At 38.2% G+C, this 19,608-nt stretch overlaps 1 protein-coding gene across 1 annotated transcript in view; it reads right to left on the reverse strand.

Moving 5' to 3' along the window:
* Positions 1 to 19,608, reverse strand: part of efcab14 (EF-hand calcium binding domain 14) — an 84,916-nt gene that overhangs the window by 38,883 nt on the left and 26,425 nt on the right. Inside the window, exons 4-7 of the mRNA XM_072574174.1 lie at positions 16,238 to 16,336; positions 10,337 to 10,447; positions 4,903 to 5,094; positions 2,594 to 2,677 (exon numbers count right to left, since the gene is read on the reverse strand). Of these exons, the coding sequence (XP_072430275.1) occupies positions 2,594 to 2,677; positions 4,903 to 5,094; positions 10,337 to 10,447; positions 16,238 to 16,336 (486 nt within the window). The remainder of the gene's footprint in view (positions 1 to 2,593; positions 2,678 to 4,902; positions 5,095 to 10,336; positions 10,448 to 16,237; positions 16,337 to 19,608) is intronic.

A 19,608-nucleotide genomic window follows, 5' to 3' on the forward strand; every position in this document is an offset into this window, starting at 1 on the left:
TAATAACAAGTAGGAAAAACAAGACAAATTAATACAGCTAATATCAAAAATAAATATTTTAAAAGTACTGCAAAGTTAAAAAATAGGTTACAGAAGATCAGATTTATAAACTGATAAGGGTATAATTTAGATCAAGACTGCTATATGGATGAGAAATTAATAGCAATATAAAAGATAAAAAACTGGTGTTAGGAAAAAGGTATCAGGGTATACAGGTATATGGTGTTAGGCCAGAGATTGGCACAATATGGTGGAACAGGCCTCAGGGCCTGAATGGTCAACTCCTGTTCCCATGTTCTGAAAGAGAGGAATATCAAACCCCTCAAAATGCTTCAATCCATTTTAAATTTCCAATTCATATTAACTGATGGAGGAAAACCAAGGCTACACCCCCATTCAAGGAAGGAGAAGGAACAACCAGGTAACAACAGGTCAATTAGATAGACATTTGGCTCAGAAATGATTATCATCCAAAAATTGAAATCAAATTAGTTGGCATATAGACTTATGTTGAATGATCAACAGCAAGCATAAAAATTTATATTTCAGAATGAAAAGCAGCATGGATTTTATGTTTTAAAAGCTTAATCAATTAGACCAAATACAGAAGTCTTAAGTAAATTATACAAAAGGTGGGGAAAAAGTTGGTGGCATATGCAAATTAATGTATAGATTGTAAAGAAAAATTAGACAGCCCTGAATGTAGTAAAGGGAGACTTCAAATGTTACACAAGCCTTTAGTTGCATTTCAAGCATTCATCTTCTTTTGGATAAGGCATTCCATGATTTGAATTTGCCTAGTCAAATGTATATGCACCACAAGATCAGTCTTCTACTTTTTCAGATTCTCAAACCAGTTCCTTTTTCAAAAAGTGATCTAAAATATTTTTTGGTAAATCTGCAACATTACAACACTCAAAATTTATAGTCAGCTTATCAAGAATGGTTTGCCTAGAGTCAACAGACGTGCACAAATACTTATTTCACCTCGAAAGGGCTTTAAATCCATTCCTATTCAAACTCAAACAAGCCATGAGGATTTTATGGGTAAGTGCAGGACTTGCACACCAAAAGAACACTTTGGGAAATCAGCCACAAAGGTCATTAACAAATATTTTGGAACACAGACAGGTTTATCCAAATTCCTAATAAACATGCCTGTCTCAAAGTTCTACGCAAGGTTTTAATTCATCAAAGCAATCTCAGATTCACAATCACATATGCTTTGCATCAATAAGACGCTAAGTTAGACACATCAAGGCACATTATGGTTTTTCTGAAGATGGGATAAACAAATCAGATTTCTGCTGGATAGTCAGCTAACAGATCTTGTTCTGGTATTGGAGACTAAAGCTTAATACCATAATTAAGAAATATGCAGTTGATAAATTCAATGTAGAGACAAAAAAACTGAACCCAATTAACATTACTTCTGGAAATTGAGATTGGTTCTTTTAAATGTTCTCTAGCTTTAAAATACCACCATTAAATTATTTTTTGGTCAGCATCCATATTCAGTTACTTTTCTTCTAAGCCAAGTCTTTGAAATCTCATATTTAGATATATTTGAGAGACACAGGTGGTGCAATAAGTCTAGTTTCATTTTGTATTTGACCTTCAGCATAGCTATCTAGAAGTTAACAGCCTATTGCTATTGGGCAAGCAATAAATGTCAACTGGATGTAGTTGAGAAGCCTTTGTGGAAACAACTACTGGCAGTAATTCCCTCTTATGAGCTACAAGTGTTCTAATTAGCATATCTACAAGCAGCATAGCTTGACATTTCCAAAGTCCATTAAGTGTATTTGTTCTGCTGGCTCATTATACTTTTCTAATAAATTGATGCTAGAAAAGCCACCTTAAATAGCTTACATAAATGTCAAGTTAGCTGTTCTTGTTAAAATGCGTGATGACTATTTGGTTTGTTTTGTAACTAAAATTACTGTGAACTGTGACAATTTTAAAAGATGGACAAGAGATAAAGCATATCCTCTCCCAACTATAGCAAATTAAACTACTGGTTTGAAAGCGTACCAATAGAAACACCTAATGGCCCAGGTCAAACTAAGATTCATCTGGTCTACTGAAGGCACTGTTAAAAATGAAAGATACTTATAGAGAAATATACCTCAGAAGATAAAGACAATTCAATTTACATGTGTAAATAATCACACAGAAAATCAACTGACAGAAAAACCTCCATCCATTATGTGAAAATACATTTTAAACATTTCAAAGCATCAAAATATTAAACAAGCCTTCAGTTTTACTGAATTCAATTATCAGTTAATTCCTCTTACGAAATAATCAAATTCACTCAAAGCAGGAAATTAACAACCACTTGGTAATCTGCAAATTTCTGTCACTAACATAAATAATCTCTAATTAACCCAAGGACCTTATTTCCACAGGAAATTAACTATTCAGTGCCTTTAAAGAAAAGGCGAGATTAGCAAAGATCACAACTTTGATCCAAATCCTAGACTGCAAGATCAGTCTGCTTTCAGAGTCACAATGACTCTGGTCGTTTGGTCAGCCTTACTATTCCTGGCATAAATTAGAAGAGACTAATACCAAAAAGAAATTTACTTACGTTTAATCCTGAAGGTTTCTGTACTTTGACAGTAATCTGGTGATCTGAATCCACTATCTCTTGAGAGTTATTCATCTGAGCTACCTGCAATTCACAACAAAAGGTTCATTAATGCACCAATTATTGGTGTCAAGGTGAACAGTGACAAACTCACTGAAAATCCAATAAAATATTACCTACGCATAGCTACATTTTCGATACATTCATCACATTACTTCAAATGCATTAACTATCTGCTTCCCACTATCAGTTTAGCCAGAGTCTTGTTTTAAAATTGGATGGACAAAACAGAAAAATGAATGTGAGATTGGTTTTAAATTGGACACAAAAATATTTCCAGGCATGGGGGAGTCACCATTTTTCACTATTTCTAAGGAATACACTGTCTATCTGCCACCAAGCTTCATTCATAATATTATCGCCAAACATCAATGATCTTCCAACCAACCATTCATCCTAAACCAACATCAGCTCATCAATAATTCTGTTATTTGCATTTTCTTGCACATTTTCACTGCAAATCTTGTTCTTTTTTATGAAAAGGATCATCCACAATCTCACCTTGATCAAACACAAACCTCTTTCAATCATACAATTCCACACATCCAATATTTGTTCATCAAACTCCAGCATCTTATCGAAGACCACTCATTCACTTTATCACCTGACAGCTGTGGTCTAAGTAGGTTCCATTTATTGAAACTCCCTCCCTAAAACTGATCGCTGGTCTCTCTCTTTTTAGATATTTTCTGACCATCCTGTTCAGAGATATCATCAGACAACTCTGAAGTAAGTGGGGCTTTAACCTAGGGCCACCAGGCCCAGAGGTAAGGACACTGTACCACACAGACCCCCAAACCTTTTGAAGTTTCTTCCCTTTGACCAGAATCATGCTCTCACATCTCTTATATTGTTGGCTTGAAATCAGCTTCCTTTATACCACTAAAGTGCTTTGAAACATTTCACTGCATTAAAGGAGTTTATATACATCAAATAAAAGTTGTCATCCATTCGTATTTTGAATTTATTTGAACACTTAATATCAGCACTAAAATTCAGATACTTGGAAATATTAAAAGTGGCAATACTGAAATATACATGTAATTCCTTTCTTAAACATACTGAAAATATTAACATTAAAAAAACTATTTTTCATCATTAATATCACCACTGGAAGTTTTCTTCTAATAAGCGAGTACATATGACTCAAATTGGTGGGAATGAATTGGCTAGAAATCATTGCAAGAGAGTCAGTTCTCAGACATTAAATCAAAGAATATTAAACAAAGTTTGAGGTAATCAATGGGTCTCTGATCTTGGGTGCCAGCATTAGTTTTGCACACATGCTATTAAATCAGCATTCAGGCTCCCTAATTTGTTTTTAAAATGACAGTGACTTTCTAGTCCACAGCACTTGTAATTGTATAGCCTTCTCTCAGCAAACATTTTGTGTCAGCTGGTTAGGTCCAATGAAGGTAACTTAAAATACATAATAATTTCAAGCAGGAAACTATACTTTTATTTGCAGGCTGCTTTGAAGTTACCGAATAGTTGCCTATTCAGCAAGCTGTCATGAGCATATTATGTTTTATCTTGCACTTAATCTAGACGATTATGACCAAAATTAATTTGATACTAGCATCTATTCCAAAAGAAAAATATTCACTTCATAGCTGAAACAATACTCATCTTAAGGTTTACAAATCTAGTATGATAATAGTTAAGGTGCAGCACCAGAGCTAAATGAAATTCCAATCTAATCGTCCAATAGCTTTTTCTAGCCATTTGTGGGCTACTGTGTTTTACATTTGCTCCTTATTATTGTTCACTGAAGACAAATAACAATTAGGGTTTAATTCAAGTTTTCATTTATAAACAAACAATTTTAAAAGCTTAAAAAATAATGCACTCTAAGTCGATGAGTGATGGTTCCTTGAATTACAAATTCATTTGGTGAGATCTTCTCCAACATTTCAGTGGAAGAATCCATTAATTCTGGAGTTTTCCTGTTCTGCAACTTCATATATTCTACCCCAGTACAGAATCATGGATTCTTTGCTTAACAAACCAACCTCACAATCTTTGATATTTGAAACAGATTTGTTATTAACTGCTAGTTAACCAACAGTTATTAAATATGATGGGTTCAGAATAAAGGTTGGTTTATGATTTAAATTATTCTAAATTATGGACTTTATTTTAAGAAAGCATACAATCTTGCATTCAGAAGGCATACCTCGCTAACAAGCCTAAACACAAATAACCTGAAACAACAGTTCTCATTCAGAATTCAAAATGATTATACTTACTACGGTGCCATTTACATTCTCGATTTTAGTCACATTACTAGTAATTAGTAATTTTTTTTCCAGTAGCGTAACTCTCTGGCTGAGATTACCAACTTCAAAATCTATGTGATGCAGCTTTTCATCATTGTGTGCATGGTAAAATAGGAGGGTGGCATTCACCTCATCTACTTCATCATGCAGGTCCAAGATATCCTGAAACAGAAAAATAAGAAATACAATCAAAATCAGTTATGGATAGGGTATTTAAAAATGTATTGCTTTAAAACAGGTTGCATTTATGTTAAAATATACATTTTCTAGATTGACCGTACCACCTCTACTCTCAAATAACAAAAAAGATCTAGAACACCACCTGCAAAACAGACTGAGCCTCACCTGGAAGCAGAAATAACCTTTCCCAACAGACATGGTTTCAGAGGACAGTAAATGATCCATACAGGTCCTATCACTGACCTCTCGCACTGAGGCCAGTTTCCAAAAAGGTCTGAAGACAAGTACCGTTTTTGTTGACTCGGCTTGTGCTTCTGACAGGATGGCACACAGGTTCACTGAAGCTCTGAAAACATCTGTTTTGTGAAAGCCTAACAATGATTCAATTTGATGACCAGCAACTAAAAGGTCCTGTGTTCACTTTGGAGATCAAATCAGACCCCACAATATAATCAACAATCGGTTCCCACAGGAAGCAGTGTTCATACCAGTTCTCTTCACACACATAGCAGTATCCTCCCTCCAAATTCTCATACATCATATATGCTGGCAAATTAGACCTAGCTTTAAGGACTTTGAGAAAATGATCTATGTTTTCTGGAAATCAATAATAGATGTTGTGGTTCTGTTCGCCGAGCTGGGAATTTGTCATGCAAACGTTTCGTCCCCTGCCTAGGTGACATCCTCAGTGCTTGGGAGCCTCCTGTGAAGCGCTTCTGTGCTGTTTCCTCCGACATTTATAGTGGCCTGTCTCTGCCGCTTCCGGTTGTCAGTTCGAGCTGTCCGCTGTAGTGGCCGGTATATTGGGTCCAGGTCGATGTGTTTGTTGATAGAGTCTGTGGATGAGTGCCATGCCTCTAGTAAAACACATCGACCTGGACCCAATATACTGGCTACTACAGCAGACAGCTCGAACTGACAACCGGAAGCGGCAGAGACAGGCCACTATAAATGCCGGAGGAAACAGCACAGAAGCGCTTCACAGGAGGCTCCCAAGCACTGAGGATGTCACCTAGGCAGGGGACGAAACGTTTGCATGACAAATTCCCAGCTCGGCGAACAGAACCACAACAACGAGCACCCGAGCTACAAATCTTCTCCCAAACTTTGAATCAATAATAGAACATAGAAGCTTCGACCAAACACGACAAAGACTGTTGCTTTAGCCTTCCATTTGGACAACGTGAAGACAAAGAATTTCATGCACAGCTCTACGGCCAAAAACTCCTTGCGTACAGTAAGTAGTCGTAGTGTACCTAGGATGCAGACAGTCCAGTACTGAATTTTGATTTGTGCTGACAAAACACACATATTATGTTACAACAAAATGGTGACAAATTAAAAAAACAGGCAAATAAGCATCAAAATATAATAAAGTTAATTATCACTTTGTATGCCATTTTGAGATATTACATGTAACTTGACATCATACAGTAAAGCACTGATGTGAAAGAGACAAATTGACAGTCAATGAACCTGCTGTGATTGCACTGAAAACTTCCATGGGATGGAGGTTAGCTGCCATCATAATTAAATGGTGGGTTTAGGGGAAAAAAAGACACTTCAAGGAACCTACCAAAGTCTTAGTCACAAAGAATGAACATTTTGATAAAGAAAAAAAAAGTCAGTGCAGTTTAAATAGAAATGGAGAAATAAGTACTCGACACTGCTGCACAGTGGGGTTTTTTTGGGTGTTGAAATGTTAGCATGGATACAGGATTGGGAAACAAAGTTGGGAGAAATGGGTAACTTTCAGATTGGTAAACTAGGTGGTGGAGTCCTAACAGACCTGGTGTTACATGATTGTTTAATAATTTGTTGATAATACAAATCTATTTAAGCAAAGTGGAGGATGACTCAATGAGTCCACAAACAAGTCCAGATTGGTTATATAAGAGGCCAAAAATTTGCTATTTGCAGTATAATTTGGGAAATGTGAGATTGTCCATATTGGTAAGAAGAATAAGGAAGTAAAGTATTATTTAAATGGAGATAGCTATGTACTGGACAGGAAAATAGAATTAAGACCACAATCAGTTCAGCCATGACATTATTGAATGATGGTCCAAGCTTGATGGACCGAAGGGACACTACTTATCTGAATGGTCTTTGCAAAGGGTCAGTGGCTAGAACATCTATGGTGTCTAATGTCTGTAGAAAGCCATTGCAAGATGGGAAAATTAAGGGCTAAAAATAGATTAAATTGAAAAAAAGGTGGACATAAGTCTTGTTGATATTTCTCTCTGAACCAGAATGAATGCAAAAAGCGGCAGCAGTTCATCAATAATTAGAAGGAGAAATCAGAGGGCATGCTACAGCTCACACATCCAAGAGCATTAGTCGCCTTTTCTGCCAAACAGAAAAACTGATGTCTTCCTGAGAAGCATTTGCTTCCTCAAGAATTTGGTATGCCCTCTTTGTCTGCCTGCATTTTCTTTGTGCGTGCATTTAGGCCTTCATTCTCCAACTCTTCTGTTTACCAATCTCCTTTGTATCAGGCCACAAAGTATCAGTATCTTAACTTTCCTATGGGGCCTGCTTTCAGATCAAGGATCACCAGATCTCATGGGCAAGTTTTTTTTTAAATTATCCAAGAAAATTGTAGTTTTTTTTATGATTAATGCAAACATTTCGAAGTCCTTTTTCAACTATTCTTAAAAAACTATTACAGATCCTGAACAATTTAAAGAAAATATCAATTTTGCTTTGCATTGCTTCCAACTCAAAGGTCAGCACATCAAAATTCAAACGAGTACAATTTCAGTCAAACAAAAACAAGTGATGGATAGGTCTGATAAGGCACTGCTGGCAGGAGGACTGCATCCAGATCACAATATAAGGAATCTGCCTAAAATTATTCAAGTGATAATGGCGTCAGAAGGCCATGAATGTAGATGCACAGATATTGGCCAATATTTCTTTCAAAATAATGCCTCAGAATATTTTACATCTGCATCATGTCTGATGTGAAATATAGAATCTATGACAATGCAATATCCCATTGGTGGATGGAACTATTAGCCTGCGATGCTGTGCTCGAGACTGGGAAAGTGCTTGATGCAGTTACAACCCTTTTAAAGGCAAACATGCTACCACCTAAGGTAACAAATGTGGAGAGTGAAAAATCTTCAGGCAACTGATGTCTCTGTGGGTAAGGGCCTGTATTTGAATCTAAAAAGCCAACATGTCTACTACCTGTTCTCATTTTGTTCCACACTCCCTTTTTCATTTTGTTTAATCTCTTCGAAGGCTTATTTTCCAAACCTGTGAGCCCTGGCTTTAGATTCACCAGCCTGGGGAAAACATCCTATCAACATCCAACTTCCCATGCCTTGTTCCAAATAAAATCAGCTCTCAAAACTCTAATGAATACGAAATCAGTTTCTTCATTCTCAATTGCCAAAGACACAATCCCAGATATCAGTCTGGTGAACATCTGTTGCGCTCCCTCTATGAAGAGTTTACCTTCCTTAGATAAGTAGTCAAAACCGTATAAATATTCAGATGTGGTCTGACCAAGGCTCTATACATTTGTTGCAAGATATCTTTACTTCTGCATACAAATCCCTTTACAGTGAAGGCCAAACACTATCTGCTTTTCTTAATGCTTATGGCACATGTATGCCAGCTCATAGTAACTCATCAATAGGGACACTGTTGGACAAACATTTCCCAAGCTTCCAATATTGAAAAATTCTGCCTTTTATTTCTTTCCCTACCAAAGTAGACAACTTAATACATTCACAATAATGTTCCACTTGTCACATCATTCACCCAATCTTTAGTCTGCACAAATCCCCTTGAGTCTTAATGGCATCCTCAACTTACACAGCAATAGTACTTTAGGAGGACTTCAGTGGTTGCAAAATACATGGATATATCCTGATAAAGAGGCTGCATATGTGCATGCAAGTGTGACAAATACCAAATATATGCATGCTGTTCCAGAAAAATATTGGACAGGATCACAGGGAAAATTCCCTAAAGAATGCCATAGAGATAGTGCAGTAGTACTGTCATTGGATGAGTAATTCATACTCTTGGCACATGGGTTCAAACTCATTGTAACTGTTAAATTAAAATTCAATTACTAAATCTTGAATCAAAAGCAGTAGCCGTAGTGTAATTAAACTATCAATTGTTGTACAAACTTTGTAGGGAAGGAAATCTGCCATCCTTACCCAATTTGCCTATGCGAGACTCCAGACACACTGCAATGTGACTGATTCTTAACTGACCTCTGAAATGGCTTGGTTTGGTCTCACAACTGAAACAATCCTTGAGATCCTCTAAAGTATATTGGAACTTGCTCTCCTGTTATTTCCACCAAGGAGCATACTGTTCAGATATCCAGGCTTGTAACTCTTGTACAGTAAGTTTTTGCATGTTAAATCCTGAAACTTGTGATTTAAACCATTCAATTAATAAGTACGAGTCAAATTTTCTTTCAAGAGTTAATGGTTTCCCATTAGGTTACAACAATAGGTTATGCGATTTCAGTATGACAGTATTCCCACCAACCTTCACTCCTCCATCAGAACTAAATGATTGCAGAAGATCATGGCATAGAAATCAGGGACAATGCTGTGTTTACTTTTTTGCCAACCAGAACTATAAGGACCCATTGTAACACTTTTCTTAGTGTAACCTAAGTTACCTAAATCAACAGATGAGAAACTGATCCTAGCTGTTTCTTTTCTAGTAGCATTTAATACAACGGAATGACAGATCTATTAGAATATTAAGCTACATTTGAATCTTTGCAAATTATTTTCTATTCCTAAACTACCAAAACACTTCTTTACATCTGTTACGCAAAGGAGTAAACAAACAACATTTCAGTATTCGTTTTGTTGATCATCCTATTTGCATGAGCATTCAACATCACTAGAAATTATGTTCAATAAAGTTGTTGTTAACTGAGAAAATTATAGATGACTGTCAAACAATAATATTTCAAAGTGTTCAGAAGAGAATAAAATTATAAATTTACTCATATGAGTTATATAATGGTTGCAGTAGTTCTGCCAACTCATGAATATTTCAGTCTCATCAAATTTGGGTTGGACGGAAGGGTCTTTTCCATGCTGTAAATCTCTATGAAATTATAGATGTAAAATTAGGCATGTACACACTTTTCTAGGACATTGCAATTATCATAAGAGAAGACGTTCTTGCAGTATGAAACATTTTGACCTTCATTCCTTTTCATTGCAGCACTCACCTTATTTTGCTGAAGAGTCTCCACTACCTTCTTTTGATCCTCAAAGGCAGTCTGTATTGTATCAACATCATGTTGGACACTGGTTAGTGTGCTTCCAATTGTTGCGACACTCTTGGGGTGGGGTTGGGGAAGAGAAAAGGAAATTCAATGCAATTCAAAAATTATTTCTCTTCCGCAATTATGTATTAGTGCAAACTTTTATTTTGTATAAATCAAAAACATTTGCCTTTAGAAGTTAGTGTATTAATACAATCAGATCAATTTATTTTGATATCAATTCTCTGGATAGGAGCATCACGACTTGGACAGAATTTACTGCCCATCCTTGCTGCCTTTGACATGACAATTGTAGTCTCTCTCTTTAAACCGGTGCAAGCCATTTGAATACAGAACTGACTCAAAGGAAGAAGACTGAGGGTGGTGATGGAGGGTTGCTTTTTAAACTGGAAACCTGTGACTAGTAGTGTTTCACAAGGATTGGTGCTTGGTCCACTGCTTTTCATCATTTAGATAAATCATTTGGATGTGAACATATGAGGTATACTTAGTAAATTTGCAGATGACACCAAAATTGGAGGTGTAGTGTACAGCTACGAAGATTACCTCAGGATACAATGGGATCTTGATCAGATGGGCCAAATGGGCCAAGGTGTAGGAGATGGAGTTCAATTTAGATAAACGTGAAGTGCTGCATGTTCGAAAGGCAAATCAGGACAGGACTTATCCACTTAATGGTAAGGTCCTGGGGAGTGTTGCTGAACAAAGAGACCTTGGAGTACAGGTATATAGCACCTTGAAAGTGGAGTTGCAGGTCGATAGGATAGTGAAGGAGGCATTTGGTATGCTTTCTTTTATTGGTCAGTGCATTGAGAATAGGAGTTAGGAGGTCATGTTGCAGCTGTAAAGGATATTGGTTAGGCCACTTTTGGAAAATTGCATGCAATTCTGATCTCCTTCATATCGAAGGATGTTGTGAAACTTGAAAGGGTTCAGAAAAGTTTTACAAGGGTGTTGCCAGAATTGAAGGGTTTGAGCCATAAGGAGAGGCTGAAGAGATTGGGTCCATTCTCCCTGGAGTGTTGGAGCCTGACGGGTGACCTTCTAGAGGTTTATAATATCATCAGGGGCATCGATAGGGTAAACAGAAAAGTGTTCCGCCTCGGAACACTTCAACCCCATAGCATCAATGTGGATTTCACCAGTTTCCTCATTTCCCCCTCCCCCACCTCACTCCAGCTCCAACCTTCCAACTCAGCACTGCCCTCATGACTTGTCCTACCTGCCTATCTTCCTTTCCACCTATCCACTCCACCCTCCTCTCTGACCTATCACCTCCATCCCACCCCCATTCACCTATTGTACTCTATGCTACTTTCTCCGCACCCAAGCCCCCTCTCATTTCTCTCTCCACTCTGCAGGCACCCTGCCTCTGTATTCCTGATGAAGGGCTTTTGCCCGAAATGTTGATTTTCCTGCTCCTTGGATGCTGCCTGACCTGCTGTGCTTTTCCAGCACCACTCTAATCTAGGCTCTGTTTTCCAGTATCTGCAGTCCTTGTTTTTACCTCAATAGAAAATGTCTTTTGCCTGGGGTGAGGAGAGTCCAAAACTAGAGGGCATAGATTTAAGATGAAAGGCGAAAGATTTAAAAGGGAGCTGAAGGGCAACTTCTTCACACCGAGGCTGCTGTATGTATGGAATGAGCTACCAGAGGAAGTAGCGGAGGCTGATACAGTTACAACATTTAAAAGGCATCTGGATGGTTATATGAAAAGTAAGGATTTACAATGATATGGGCCAAATGCTGGCAAATGGGACTAAGTCAAATTGTGGTATATGGTCAGTGTGGATGAGTTGGACCGAAGGGTCTGTTTCTGTGCTGTATATCTCTATGACTCTAAGGAGTGTGGTGAAAATATTCCCTCAATGCTGTTTGGTCAAGACTGAATCTTAAGACCTTAAGGGATAGAAACAGAAGCATGTGACATGGTCTTCTAGCCTGCTGTTCCATTCAAGAAGGTGAATTTTACATCATATCATTTCTTGTTATTCTCTTTGCACAGAAAATGACATGGATTTTCATGCCTTCACCTGCGTTGAGACAGTTGAACTTAAAAGTGGTGGCAAGACTCAATTGCAGGATTCCTCTCCCCATTCCCACATGTGGCATTTTATGCCAACTGAACAAACTTGTAGGTAGAAGAGGCTGCACTCAGCAACTGGCCTTGGCCTATTCCATCGCAGGAGTAGTCATAGGGCCATACAGCATGGAAAAAGTCTGTTTGGTCCAATTCATCCATACTGAACCTCAATCATCCGAATATCGGACTATCCGAATGTGATCTCGAGGTCCCAATAGTAACATTACGTCAAAGACATGTTTCCAACACTGATCGTGTCTTTTGTTTACAGTGATTAAACAGGCACTGTTTCCAATTGACTGACCTCCCGCCCTCTCTCTCTCTCCACACACTTTCCCTGGAGTTCTACAGAGGGGTGTACCCGAAATCCTCCTTCCCCAGATAGTCTCTCCAACATTGTCCTATACAGAGCAAAGGTGGAACCTGTCAAAAAATTACAGTAAAAAGGTGTGTGTGTGTGTGTTTAGTTCAATTTAGATAAACGTGAAGTGCTGCATGTTCGAAAGGCAAATCAGGGCAGGACTTATCCACTTAATGGTAAGGTCCTGGGGAGTGTTGCTGAACAAAGAGACCTTGGAGTACAGCACACCCAGAAAGGCAGCAGCAGCAGCCTTGTTGTTAGTGTCCAGTCTGGTTTCCCCGGAGAGGGGGCGGAGGTGGGCAGGGGGGCACTGTTGGGTGGGGCTGGGGCACTGTTTAATGTCCAATGGTATTGGACAGTCTGGGGGATGGGCAGGGGATGGTCTTGGGTGAGGGCTGGTGTTGAGGGTAAGGGTGGGCAGGGAGCGATGTTGGATGGGGTGGGGGCGAAGGGGTGGGGGGGGCAGGGGCCATATTGGACAGAGCTTGGGGGAGGGACGAGGGTGGTGTTGAATGGGGTTTGTGGGGTGGGCAGGTGGGGGCTCATGCGATGCTGCTGCTGCCTCGTCTCCTGAACAGGGAACAGACTTAAAAAAGCTCTGAGCCCCAGAGGAAAGGCATTTAAATCGATTATCCAAACGAAATAGTGCCCACCCATCTCGTTCGGATAATCGAGGTTCCTCTGCACCCCAATGTGACCTAGTCCCATTTGCCAGCGTTTTGCCCATATCCCTCTAAACCTTTCCTATTCATGTACCTATCTAGATACCTTTTAAAATGTTCTAATTGTACCCGACTGCACCACTTTCTCTGGCTGCTCCTTCCAAACACACACACCACCCGTTGCGTAAAAACATTACCCTTGGGTCCTTTTTAACTCTTTTCTCTCTCATTTTAAACCTATGCCCTCTAGTTTTGGACTCACCCACCCAAACAAAGACTTTGGCTCTTCACCATATCCATGCCCATCATTACTTTATAAGCCTCTTGTCAGGTCATCCCTCAGCCTCCGACACTCCAGGGGAAGAAAAGCCCCAGCCTATTCAACCTCTCCCTATAACTCAAACTCTCAGTCCCAGCAACATCGTTGTAAATCTTTTCTGCACCCTCTCAAGGTTAACAACATTTTTCCTATAGAAGGATGACATCAGCTTATTCTATGTTTCATTTTTCTCTTTGGCTTTGCTGGTTTATTTTTGTCTGATTTCTTTCCTTATTCTTCATGATGCATTCAGGTGGTTGCCTCATCTGGACACAACCTTTGTTTCTGCACTGTACGCCTTACCTCTCTGCTGCTATTGTATCATGAAATCATTTGGTAGTTAATCTCCCCTGGTCTCCAACCCTATCTTGGACCACACATTTTATTTTTCCTGCCCCCTTCACTCTTTCACTAGCTTAAAAATTCTTTCCATTCATTTACAGCATGTAGATGTCAAAGGCTAGGCTGGATATACACCCCATCCCTAACTGCCCTGGAGTTGATTCTGTGCTTCTTTCTTGAACCACTGCAGTCCACATGGAAGGAGCAGTGATATAGTCTCAAATTAAGATGGTGTGTGGCTTGATGGGAAACTTGCAGGTGGTCCCAGAGTACTGGAGAACAGCTAATGTGGTACTGATATTTAAGAATTAAAGAGATAAGCCACAAAACCAGACACCAGTGAATCTCATGTCAGTGGTAGGGGAACTATTGGAGAAAATTCTGAAGAACAGCACCTATCTTCACTTGGAAAAGCGAGGCTCAATCAGGGATAGACAGCATAACATTGTCAGAGAGAGGTCATGCCGAACAAGTTTGACTGAATTTTCTGAGGTGACGATCAGGTGTGTAGCAAAGGGTATCGCAGTTGATGCAGTTCATATGAATTTCAGCAAAGCCTTTGACACAGCCCCACATAGGAGTCATCTCAAGAACACAAATGCACATGAGATACAGGATAACCTGATAAAGTGTCTTCAAAAGTGGCTCAGTTGTATGTGACAGGGGGTGACGACAGAAGGCTGCTTCAGTAAAATTTCAGATCCACCACTCCACCATTTTCATGGAGTCACGTCTTTTTCAGAAAGAAATGGGCTTGTCTAGTTTTGGGAATCTTTTGACAAGCAAGTTTTAAAAGGTTTTACCCATGCATTCTCATATCCTTCATGACCCTTCCACTCTCATTTTCCCCCTGCCCACTCACCCAGTATGCACCATTTGCAGAATCAACAAAGCATAAGAGAATTATTTGAAAGTTGTAAAAGCAGCCATTTAAAAATCTCCTTGGAAAAAACTATTGCCTTACAACCTTATAGAAGTGTCTATCAGATCAAAGTCACATGATCAATATCAAAAGATTAACCCAAATTCACACTTTTTAATCTTGCCCAAATAAACAAGACAACACTGAAAAATCGTGAATAAACAGTAACAGAGGAGTCTCAAAGATGTAGACTTTAATATAGGAAGTATGATTGAGAAATTTGTAAACAATACAAAATCTGGCTGGGTAGCTGATAGTGAAGTGGATGGCCATTAATTGCACAATGATATCAATGAATTCTACAACTCTGTTTAGTTGAGTTGGAGGAAAAGGGCCCATTGAATTTCAATCTGGAAAAGTAAACAATTATGCATCAAGGAAGACAAAAATAGCAAAAGAATAAACAATAAATGGGAGAATATTGAGAGGGGTACAAGAAAGAGACTTTGGAGTGCATTTTCACAGCTTCCTAAAAATGCCAAGTCATGTAAGATGAGGCAACAAAGAAGGAAATTGGGGTGCTTCTCCTTTACTGCACGAAGTACTGAATGCAAAGGTTGGGGTGTTCTACAGGAATTAAGACACAGCTTAGGCCATTTCTATATCTTTGTACACAGAACAGTGGGAGGCATTCAAATGAGGTAAGTTTTTGTTGGGGGCGGGGGGGGTGGTGGTGGGAGGAAGGAGGACGAGTACAGGCCCAAAATGTTACCTTAACGGTGAAATGTAGGAGAAAAGGTGCTGAGATTTCTTAATATCTCGGAGTATTCAGTACAGGATATAAAGATGTCATTTATATGGACTTTCATAAGGTGCCAGATGGCAAACTAATAAAGAAGGCAAAATCGCGTGAGATTTAAGATATCTTGGTAAGATGGATCTAAGATTGGATTAAGGATAGGAGACAGTGATGGAGCCCAAGTGTGTACTGACAGATCATAGGGATCAGTGCTAGGTCCCTTCTTATTTGTGATATTCATAAATGAAATAGTAGAGAATGTGGAAGGGATGATAACTAAGTTTGCAGATGACACAAAGATTGGCCAGGTACTTGACAAAGATAGCTTCAAACATCAGATGTGAAAAAGACGACTATGGCACATTAGAGCATTTTCAGTCAACTATAGCAATCCACAGCAATCTACAGAATCATACCTTCTGGAGTTGTTCCACAGTGACTGGAAGGTTGATCAAGTCAGATGCTGATTTAACATTGGCTTTCAGATGGGCAACAGCTAAATTCAGTTGGCTAATCTGTTTACAAAACAAGAATGCACATTAAAATTTGAAAATCCAATGAGGTCAAGTAAACAACTTTAAAGGCCAATACAAAATTTCAGCTTCATCTGAAATATGACTAACCTTGTGCTAGAATGTCTCTTACAAGCCATCGCATCCAACTCACTTTTATTCATTCCACATATCTTAATAAATTTCTGTAAGCAGTTTATTCCCATATTTTTAAAAAAAATGGATGAACCAGCAGTAAAATGCAATAGAAACTTACACATTCTAACCATCCTCACTGAAGACTCCAAACCCACACCCCCTCCTCCCATCCTCAAATTTCTCCTTTAAAATCAGATTCATTTAAATTTGAGCTTTGCTTTATTGCATTAACTTGCACTGCCATCTTAAGTAGTGTCTCTCTCCCTCAACCAAAGTCACTGATTCTTTATGCCAATAAATATTAGCATTTATTTCTGAATTGTTCATTCCAAAATATTTTCTGCTGTACCTATTACTTATACATGCTGCTAGTGTATTCATCAACACAGAAGTCTTTCATGGTTTATTACCCACCACCCAGCAACTACAGATACCCTTGGTGAAACAATTGAGTCATCAACAAACTTGGACACCATCCACAATTTCTAAGACTATATTATGCATGCATACAGTAAAAATCTAATATAGTTCCTAGGACTGACATCATACATAACATTTTACCAGTTACAGAAACTTCCTATATCTATGACCCCCTTCTTTCTAGACTCTATTTCTATTTCAATATTTCTTGGAGTTCAATGTCATATAAATTTTTAAGCAAAGTTCCTAAGCATGACTTGAAATAATGTTATGGACCCTATTCATTGCATATTTAATAGAGAATGCTATAGAAAAATTGTAAGATAAAAAAAGGCACTAGACTTTAGATGGCCAATATGATGGTGTTTATTTACTTGTATTTAAATGATGAATATTTTAATCATGCATGAGGAGTCATTTTTCAGCCGAAGCAAAGTCATACTTTCCAATTTATATCCATCTCCTTTTAACCATTTTCCTATTTTCTTGGCAAAATGCTGCTTTTCTTTTTTCTCAGAAATAGGTTCAAGTAATTTTCAACATTAATATGAATAATTTCAGTATCTCTTCTGTTTGAATGATTACTGCTCACAAGGACCTCTACATAATACCGGATTGTGCTACATTAAATAGGTCACCCATAAAAACTAAGGTTAATCTACCTCCTCAGTGAGCAACTGAGGCAAATTATTTTACTTCATAAGTCTGCCATTAGTTTACACTCACCTTTTATCAATATCTTCCACTTGCTGTACGGACATGTTAATAGAATTTTTAAAAATTATCTCAACAGATTTTCTAGTCTCCTCTGCATGTGATACCAGGTTAGCAGAACACATCCAAAATGCATGCCCTATATAACAGCCTACAACTTTGCTGCTGCTTGTGCTTTCTGAATGCAGTCCATAATGCCAGTCTTAAGACATTGCGTACAAATTGCTGTCAGCCAACAACAGGACCCAAACATTCACACGAGTGCTTATGAGCAATTTCTTAAACAAAAAGGCACCACTGGATAAAAATGAAAATGATAGTTATGCAAGTCCCAACCTCCCGTTTCGAATAAGGTGGGCAGTTTAATCTCCTTATTTAAGCAAGGATGCAAATGTGTTGGAGGCAATTCAAAGGTAGTTTGCTAGATTTTAACCTGAAAGTATTATGTTTCTTTTTGACCCATACGTTATGGGTCTTTCCATTGCAGTTTAGCAGAGTGAGGGCTGCATTGATTGAAATGCACAAGATCCTAAGTGACTTTGACAAGATCAATGTAGAAAGGATCCTCTTATCCTGAGTCCAGAGCTAGGCGGCACTTCAACATCTGCACTGTGCTCTCAGAACAGAAACAAGGACAAATTGTTTCTCTGAGGCTCTTGAGATGTTGGAACTCAGCCTCTGTAGGCCCGAAAGAAATGGTGATTGAATATCTTTAAGACAGAAAGGGATACATTTTGGTTAGGCGGGGGAAATCAAGGGTTAGTAGGATAAATGGGAGTAAGAAATTTGAAACAAACAGATCAGTTATCATTTTGAAAGGCACAGGAGGCTGAAGGACAATGTTCCTTCTAAGCTGTGCAACCACATAGCCACTCGGAGGGGCTGCGCAAGCTGAGTGACACATGGACACATTGATGCCTGATTACAGAAGTCACTAATTTGCACAGAGTTCAGAGGCAGATTCAGTAGTACGAACATAACTCAAGGGGCCAATGATCTATATCTTTATTAATATCCATAATCTCAACAGCTGACTTTGGCTTCCCACTGTAAACCGCGAGGAAACACAAAGAGCAGTAGATTTAACATCACAACTCTTTATCCCTCATTACATTGCTTTACACCCACAGAATGTGAATTCTGCTGCAGCACAACACAAAGATTGTTTTTGGACTTGTTATTGGCCTTCGTTTTTATATTCTCTTTTTGTACCTTTATTTTAATACTTGAATTTGTCTCAAGCTTTAACTTGCGACTATTTGGTTATTTTTGTTCAAACATTTCTACAATTACAACCATATCATTAATGCACACTTTTTTTTCTACAAATCATTAATTTCATTTCCGATGTTTGACAATTTATAGTATACTCGCAATGAAATTCATGAATTTTCTAAACAAACGAACTGAATTTTATTTATTTCTCTATTTAATTCTTTAGTGAATACCATTCTAACATCACTAACTCTGTTGTTCCCCTTCCCTTCTCTACATCTCCTGAAACTCAGCATTAATTGCTGATTTTAACAGATCTACAATCATGTTAATTACTATTTTATACTTCAGTTCAATTTAACATTCAGCTATTGCGTTTCAGATACATTTTCTAGACGGACATTTTTAAAGAACGAGCACCTTGGATCAATCATTTCTGAGCTTTACACATCAAAATTATATTACTTGGTGCTTATTCTCTAACACTCTGAACAACACCCTTCCACCCAGATTAAGTTAAGCCCTTCCCTGCACATTTTACAAGTCTATATAAATTACAAAACAGGGAAAAAGATTCAGCAGCAAGGGAAGCATTTGGCCTCTGCTTTAGTTAACCAAGATCAAACATCCAATAGCTGGTTTAATAATCCACATGCTATGCTCTCAGTATAGCATACAAGTACACTAACATGCTCCATATCTTATCTCAGCAATGCATAAAATCAATAATTATTTATTCATGATTTTTAACCTCATCAGATTTTCAGACTTTTTAAACTGTACAATAA

The sequence above is a fragment of the Chiloscyllium punctatum genome, chromosome 7, assembly GCF_047496795.1.
Source record: "Chiloscyllium punctatum isolate Juve2018m chromosome 7, sChiPun1.3, whole genome shotgun sequence".
Classification (NCBI taxonomy): Eukaryota; Metazoa; Chordata; class Chondrichthyes; order Orectolobiformes; family Hemiscylliidae; genus Chiloscyllium; species Chiloscyllium punctatum.